Source organism: Xyrauchen texanus, chromosome 13 (genome assembly GCF_025860055.1).
Source record: "Xyrauchen texanus isolate HMW12.3.18 chromosome 13, RBS_HiC_50CHRs, whole genome shotgun sequence".
Lineage (NCBI taxonomy): Eukaryota > Metazoa > Chordata > Actinopteri > Cypriniformes > Catostomidae > Xyrauchen > Xyrauchen texanus.
Window position 1 is genome coordinate 32648395 of NC_068288.1, and position 9089 is coordinate 32657483.

The following is a 9089-nucleotide window of genomic DNA, read 5'->3' on the forward strand; positions in this document are numbered from 1 at the left end:
TGTACATTTTTAGGTAATGAAATTGTAAAGGGATCAATGGAAATGAAGAGGCGAGAACTGGCCTGTCAATATAAATAATAGTTTAATATAAAACTTAAACAAAAGACAAACACACACATGACGGACATGTCTGTAAACTATCTCTCTCTCTCTCTCTCTCTCGCACGATCCTCTGCAGTCGACCTTTATCCCTCACGGAGGCTTGATTAGCCTAATACAGCCCCCAGCATGATGTACACCCCCCCCCCCTTCCCTGGGGGAGGGCGTGCACCAAGCCCCGTCTGCCGGCAGGTCATCCCCGTCTACCTGGACGAGGGAGGGGACAAGGGGAGGGAAACAGAAATAATTAAACTGGGGGGGTACTTCCGGTAACAGTGTAGTACCCCCCAAAAAACACTGTAAAATTTAAAAGAGAGGGAAAAGGCCAACACAGAGCGGCAGTGAGAGAGAGAGAGAGAGAGAGAGGAGAGAGATATGAAAAAAAAACTCTTACTTGCTAGTTCTCCAATACGCCGTAGCTTGTTCCTCGGCCACTCCTCCACCCTCTATCGGACGACAGCCGCGCCTCTCCGGGCGGATCAGAGGCAGACCTCCAGCCCCTGGCGGACGGAATGCCCCACCATGTTCTCGGGGAACAGAAGGGGTCTCCCCCGCCCCTAACAGCGGTTCTCCCGCTCCAGGTGGTCGGCAGTGGTCTCAAACCCCGCTGCGTTTCAGCGGCTGGTAGGGGACTCCTCCGCCCCTGGCAGAGGCCCTGACCACTCCAGGCGGTCGGTTAGGAGCCCCTTCTCCCCTCGCGGTCAGCGGCCATCGTCCTCTTTCAAGCGGCTGGGCTCCTCGTGCGACAATGGTGCTGTACATAAAGCAAAGTATTTTTCACTCATTTTGGACTGCACCCCAGATGTCAGCCATACAGAGCAGACATTATTCGAACCCTTGTTTTCTGCCTCTACACAAAGATGGGCCATACTTGAAAAACATATAACAAATACCCTCAAAATGTGGTCAGACACAAGATGGGAGAGCCGGGTGATGGCTGTTGAACCTCTTCAAAATGAGGCAGCAGTTGTGAGAGAGGCATTGCTTGAGGTACTAAGCCAAACCAAAGACCCAAACATCAAGATTGAGGCCCAGTTTCTGGCTGAGGAAGTGATGTCATTACACTTTTCAATTTGCACATTTGTCTGGTATGACCTCTTAAAGGAAGTTCAACAGGTGAGCAAAGTTATGCAGCATGAAAAAATCCAGCTAGATGTATCAATCAGTTTGCTTAAAAAAGCAGATGCAGCACTCAAGACATACAGAGCCACAGGCTTTTCAGCTGCACAAACCTCAGCAAAGTAAATGTGTGTTAACATGAATGTGGAGGCAGTCCTTTCACAGAAGAGGATGAGGTCTACAAGGAGGCACTTCTTATGAGGCTCCTGAAGAGCCAATCCAGGATGCTTTAAAAAAAATCTGGAGGTGACTTTCTTTAACCAGGTTGTTGATGTTGCCATCTCAGCCCTTAGGGAGAGAATCCAGACTCTTGGAGATGTTGGCTCAAAGTCTTGGGTGATCTTTAATTTCCAGATCAGGATGTAATTAAGCTAGCAAAAGCCCTTGGACAAACCTTAAGCTTTGATCAGTATTGTAATAATATTGATGGGAAGGAGCTTGCTCACAAATTGAAAAGCCTACCTGACTTGCCATCAAGCAACATGACCACCCTGGAGATGCTGAACTTCATACAAGAGAAGCAGCTATCAGAAATGTGCCCAAACCTGTGGGTTGCTCTTTGGATTGCAGTGACTCTACCAGTCACAGTAGCTTCAGCGGAGAGGAGCTTTTCAAAACTGAACTTATCAAGACATACTTAAGGTCAACCATGTCAGCAGTCTGGATGTGATTGCCATTAACCATGACATTGCTGGTCAAATAACATATGATGACATTATTAATGATTTTTCAGCAAGGAAGGCTGGAAGGTTAACACATTACTTGAAACGAAAGCAGGTACAGCACAGTATTTTAATTACAGTATATACTGCATTGTTATTTATGTTTATTATAATTTTTTTTATTAAAAAAATCATAGCACTTGCTTGGTTTTGAGCATATAATATATATATATAATTTTTATTATTGAAGTAAATAAAATATTATTGAGTATGAGAAATGAGTGTTGTATAAAATTTCTTTGTGAATCTCCTAGGGCACCAAATGGGCTAGGAATGGCACTGGTTTGGAACTTCATTAAATGTTGCACTTAGATTTAGTACTGCTACTACCATATAATGAGAAGCTTGTGCATCTTGAAAAGCTTCAAATTTAAAGGAGGACAATATGATAATACATGCATATGTAACTTTGGAGAGCTGAATGTGACATCCTTAAACAAAATTAATTTAAATGATCACACAAGACACAGGTCTATGGCTACTTTGAGTAAAACTTTAAGAGTAGACTAATCAGTGTAGATTAATTTTCTACCGCCAAAATCATGAGACAAAGACCTCACCTATAACATACAGGAGCAGGACCAAAGTGAAACACATCTCTTAACTTGCAGAATGAATGTTGATGGTGGATTTGGTCTTCTTTTTCTCTTATGATCCTGTTTATAATCACTTTGTCACAGTGTGAACGTTTGTCATCTTTCTGTGTTCTGAGGCTTATGTTGAAGTTTTCCCCCCTAAACTACACTTCCCATCATGCACCTTCTAGACATCCTCATCACACTCACCGGTTCCCAATTCCCTCAGATCATGGTTCCCAGCTATTCACTGTAATGTCTTTAGTCCCCATGTGTATATGTATAGTCCTCTTGTTCTTCTTCCTCTTGTCGGGTCTTGTTTGTATGGTTGCGAGTTTAAAAATTAGGTTATTTCTCCAGCCTGCTTCTCTGACAGTTTCCTTTCTTAGCGAAGTGTTTTTTTTATATATATTCATCGTCTCTTATTTTCTTTATGAAAGCATTTCTGCATTTGGATCCACACTCTCCCATCTTGTACTTTCCATAAGTGTTGTGTTTTCTGTGGAGTTTTGTTATTTTTTTATTATTATTTATTTTATGTTTAATTCAAATGTGTACATTAAACTAAAGTTACAACTGTTATAAGGAATGTTTGAGGTTAGCAGCCTAATGGTGTAGTGCCTCTTTAAGAGATGAGTGTGCTGTGGAACATGTGACCGGAGTTCACTGTGTGAAAAGGAAGCGCGATGAATCTATAATGACTTCAATCCGGTGTGCAGCCACTTGGTGAGCTCTCTTAATTTTAAATGTTTCTTGTCTGCTTTATGATGTACGCTTCATGTTGTCTGCTGTCACCATGCTATGTTGTTGTCTGTGTTTGTGTCCGTTTCACGTTAAAGATAATGCTATGCTCCGGTAGATCTAAACAATCTAACGTTAGTTGACTGATAAATATATCGCTATGCTTCAAAGTTATAAGTTGACGAGGTAACCGTGAGACAAAGCTAACATTAGACTTACTTAGAACATCGCTATACTAGACATGTCCAGTTGTTTACTTTATTTGAATTTATAAATGTTTGAAGTATGAATCGCGGAACGGTATTTAATGTGAGTAATGTTATTCTTCCTGGTTTGCCGCGGAGCATTCTGGGAAATGTAGTTTCTTGCTTGCAGAGGTTTGGTAGGATTTGAGTATGGTGTATAATGTAAAGTGTGAAACGTGTATATGATAATTGTGAAATTATTATTATAGCATATTAATATTGTTATTAGTATTTTGATTAATGTTATTTATTGCTGCATATTATTATTATTATTATTATTATTATTATTATTATTATTATTGGGCTATTGAATTGTGTTTGTACTAATACACATGAAAATTGAAATGTTGTATTCTTCTTATTTTCTCAGGTTTATTACCTGGTTATTTATTGGTGAGGAAAAATAAACAAACAAAAGTGAACCAAGAAAAACCTGAGTAATATCCTTTTGTACACTGGGTTGCCCTTTCCGTGGGGAGAACACGGAACAATAAGCATTACACACTTCAACAGTTTCTTCCTGTCATTTATATAATCATTTGTCATACTAATCCATTTTTCATTTCTGTATTTCAATTCAGACCTGTAAAACTTGTTTTCTACGAGTATGCGCTAAAGATTCTTTTGTTTTCTCAGCTCCTGTATTATTTGTGCAGGGTGTGCATGCTAATAGTTTATTGCAGTTTCAACTAATCTTTCTGATAATGGTAAGTCACTCTCATTAGGATGCAGACATCCAGATAATGATCTTGGATAAATCGGAGATTATTTCTGTGCAATTTATTTTGCATCAAATAAATATCAGAAGGTGTGCGTTTTATTTCACATTTGTTTCAAAATTTCTGTAACAAATGTCAAACGAATAACACATCATTGTTTGCTTCTGATGTCACACATGAAAAGACAGAAACACTTCTACTCTTTAAAAGACATTTAATATACATATAAAGTTGTGCTGTGGGAAGTTTGTGTATAATGCGCCAAGTTGCGCATTTAGATACAACGTGCTATATTGGCATTAGTTTAGTTAATTTGCTCCATAGTGTATTTATTAAGTTTATATTAAAAAAAATAACAATAATTATAAATCAAAATTTGAATTCCGTTTTCTTGTAAATATGAAATTCTGTATCATATTTTCATTTCAGGACTAGGTTTCAGATTAAACTTAATGTAGGAATGCAAGTTGTTGGAACACTCAATGTGTCACTTGCCCTGTGTGACATTTTTACAATGACATTGTGAAAATTAAAACCAGACACTAGTGCTATTCTTTAAGTTCATAAAATCTAACAAATATTATCAATGTAATTGTTGTATTTGTGTGTTTTCACAATGCCTGTTGCATATGCATTTGTCACAAGTCTACATTACAACGGCTAATTTTTTTTCTTGTATGACTAATGATTCCTCTAAATAAGGACTTTACATTATTTGACATGTTGCTGCAGCCTATTATAATATATTTATAATTAATCAACCAGCTACCATGTTGTAAATGTATATTTTGAATCATATAATAACAGTTTGTTAAAAAAAACTGAATACAAAATGATTAATGGATCGGTATTGTGTCTGTGCACTTGTTTAAATACTGCTGAATGTCGTGTTTGTGTGCTTTTTCACTTCATCTGATTCAAGGGATCCTGCATGTTGTCCAATGAAAGAAAGAAAGAAATACCACACTGGGATTTAATTTCCATTTCAGCTGTGGAATACCATGCTATAATGACAAGTTTTGTGTAATAAAGAATTGTGTTCCAGGGCATTTCCAGTTCCAGATCATGCCACTAATTAGCATGCTAGCAACACCTGGTCCTCCTCTAATTCACTCCCTACTTAAACCCTCCATGCTCAGTATCCTGGCTAGATTGTTGTTTGATGTGAAGTGACTTACCTCACTCTCTCTGCTTAGTTGGTCATGTCTCGTGTATCTGTTTGGTTGCCCGTATGACTTCAGTAATGCACACACTACGAACCATTGTGCAGCTACAGCGTTCACTCATCCCCAAAACTCCTTCCCTAAACTGCAGCCGGTGCCAGAATCTTCAGTCTTTGTCAGCACATTTTAAGTCATTTATTGTTAATGACTAATTTGTACAGTTCCTCTGCTCTTGGGTTTCTTTGTCTGACTCTCTGACAGGAGGATACAGCAGAGAGTTAATGCCTATGAAATCATAAAGAATGTCACCCAGGTTATTATTCACCTCTCATACAACATCAACACCAATGTCAATGACATCACTCTGCTGCACCTATACTTACTATATTAGACCCATGTGTCTGGAAGCCAAGAACAGTAGCTTCCCTTCCGGCACCATCATCTGGATCACAGGCTGGGTAGATGTTGCATCAGGAGGTACAAACACATACAAACTTATTCATTCACATAGAGATGTGTACTCTTAATATCACCATTTGATGATTATGTGTATATTTGTATATGTTTACATGTTCAGTGAGCTTACCTACTCCTGGGACGCTGCAGGACACCATTGTTCCAGTTGTGCATAATATGCAATATAACAATCTGCTGGGTGCTGTATCTGTCACCAACAACATAATATGTGCTGGTTTACTGGAGGCAGGCAAAATCACCTGCCAGGTACAACATCCAACCAGACAAATATGGCTCATCTAAGTGTGCACATCAACACATACTGTATGTTTGAAGGTGCACTAGGTTGTTATAATATATATTTATCTATTTATACTGTCTTTTAAAATCTTTGTGGATATATACACTTATCAACCACAATATTAATACCTTCATGTTTAAGACATGTGAAGTAAATAATATTTATTATCTCGTAACAAGGCACCTGTCAAGGGCTGGGATATATTAGGCAGCAAGTGAACAATCAGTTCTTGAATTTCATGTGTTGGAAGCAGGAAAAATGGGCAAGTGTAAGGATCTGAACAACATTTACAAGGGCCAAATTGTGATGGCTAGATGTCTGGGTCAGGGCATCTCAAAAAGGGCAGGTCTTGTGGGGTGTTCCCTGTATGCAGTGGTTAGTACCTACCAAAAGGGGTCCAAGGAAGGACAACCAATGAACTGGCAACAGGGTCATGGGAGCCAAGGCTCATTGATGCGCATGGGGATCGAAAGCTAGCCTGTCTGGTCCAATCCACAGAAGAGTTACTGTAGCACAAATTGCTGTAAAACTTAATGCTGGCCATGATAGAAAGGTGTCAAAATACAGAGTGCATCGCAGCTTACTGCAAATGGAACTACATAGCCACAGACTGGTCAGTGTGCCCATGCTGACCCCTGTCCACCGCCGAAAACACCAACAATGGGCACGTAAGCATCAGAACTGAAACTTGGAGAAATGGAAGAAGGTGGCCAGTCTGATGAATCATGTTTTCTCTTAGATCATGTGGATGGCCGTGTGTCGTTTACCTGGGGAAGAGATGGCAGCAGGAAGCACAATGGGAAGAAGGCAGGCCCGTGGAGGCAGTGTGATGCTTTGGGCAATTTTCTGCTGGGAAACCATGGGTCCTGGCATTCATGTGAATGTTATTTTGACATGTACCACCTACCTAAAGACTGTTGACCTAAAGACCACACAACAACAGTATTCCCTGATGGCAGTGGCCTTTTTCAGCAGGATAATGCGCCCTGCCACACTGCCAGAATTGTCCAGGAATGGTTTGAGAAACATGACAAAGAGTTCAAGGTGTTGACATGGCCTTCAAAATCCGCAGATTTCAATCTGATTGAGCATCTATGGGATGTGCTGAACCAACAAGTCCGATCCACGGAGGCAACTTACAAGACTTGAAGGCTGCTAACGTCTTGGTGCCAGATACCACAGGACACCTTCAATGGTCTTGTGGAATCAATGCCTCGACAGGTCTAAGCTGTTTTGGTGGTAGAAGGGGGACCTACACAATATTAAGACAGGTGGTTTTAATGTTGTGGCTGATCTATCTGTCTGTCTGTCTATCTTTTTTTTGTTTTACTTTCAAATCAACTTTTTCTGTAGGGGGACTCTGGAGGTGCAGCAGTGTTCAGTGTGGGTTCAGTATGGTATCACCAGCTGGGGCTATGGCCATGCTGATCCCAAGCTATGCATGCTTTTCTCAAGGACCAAAACCATATGCACTGCAATAAGTCTACTGCAAGAACTGCAGTGTTGACATATCTTGTTTACTATCGCTCTGTTGTTCTTGAGACTGAACTTAGCAGTTCATTTTCAACTTTGCTTAGATTAAAGATGCATCTCTATATGGACAAATATGGAGAATTTATTTCAAATTAATTGATGTCCTTTTTCAAATTTATTTAAATGTACTGTACAAAACAAACAATCATATATAATTTGATTAACAATTATGAAATACTTCTGACTTACAAAGTTATCTGTAATAATCCACACCAATAGGGTGCGATGTTAGCACAAGTGAAAGATTTATTTTCTTTTTTTATTCAAGATAACATGAAACAATGTCAACAACTTAACCTGTAATCTACCATTGCTGAGTAGATACTTCAGAAAGAAGAACCACAGCTTACACCAATGAACACTCCCTACCATATCGTTTCAATCTAAGGTTTTTTGACTGGAAAATGACACATGCTTGTGTATCGTAGAGCCTTCAAACTCTTCTCAAAGGTGTAACATTGAGGAATTCAAACTTGGATGCTCTGTTTGAATTAAGTTTTTATTTTTTAAATGCTCAAAACTTTACAGCATAATGTAACTATATAATCATGAAATGCAAAATTTAACAACTGGTTAACATCAGACAAATATTGTTGTACAAAGTTCTCTGTATGTCATGATAACGGAGTGGTATTGTCACAGAATGTGGAGATGAATGCAGGAATTAAATTTTTTTGTTGTTGTCATGATGTAACTGTTATCAGAATGAAAGTCTAATCATTATGTTGTGTTACATGAATCTTGGATGTGGGATATTTCTACTTGATATCTTTGATGATTGATCATAAAGGCATTTCATTGCATGATGATCATAATATAAGAAAACAAAATTGGAATGATCCTGTTAGCCTAACAGGTGTTAGACTGTTATTAGAGACATGTCAGAGCAACCATATTATGAATGATACAGCAATGCTCGCCTTTGCTTATAGAAAGAGTACAATGTAGCACGATTAGAACACGTGTCTTTGCAAATGTTTGTTAAACAAGTGTTATCATTTTGAAATGCAGAACCTTTGCCTCACTGAGTTTTTGTGTGTGTGTGTGTGTGTGTGTGTGTGTGTGTGTGTGTGTGTGTGTGTGTGTGTTTATAAATGTCAAGGTGTAGAACCAAGTTTGTGCATCTTTCTGACTTTGGGATGTTGATGACAGGCCTCTGCATCTTGGCAAATGTGGAGTGCAATATTTTGTAGGAATTTCCAAGTTGGAAGTCTAACATCATGTGGTGTGCCATTGCACTTTTCCTAGTAGGGAGGTGGAATTGTTTATTATACATTTATTTTATTATGATATTTATGATAGTTTGCTGGTCTGCTTGAATAAAATAAGCAGCAATTAATTAATGTTAATTATTACAGGGTGGTTTATACAGGGTTAATTTTTACCAAAAGTACATAAAAAGTTATTGCATTATAG

At 38.8% G+C, this 9089-nt stretch overlaps 1 protein-coding gene across 1 annotated transcript; it reads left to right on the top strand.

Moving 5' to 3' along the window:
• The first annotated feature begins 4382 nt into the window (after positions 1-4382).
• Positions 4383-8564, top strand: LOC127654287 (prostasin-like). Its single transcript, XM_052141412.1, has 3 exons — positions 4383-5860; positions 5961-6106; positions 7494-8564. Exons 1-3 carry the CDS (start codon positions 5686-5688, stop codon positions 7566-7568), a joined length of 396 nt encoding a protein of 131 aa, XP_051997372.1. The 5' UTR covers positions 4383-5685; the 3' UTR covers positions 7569-8564.
• The last annotated feature ends 525 nt before the right edge of the window (positions 8565-9089 follow it).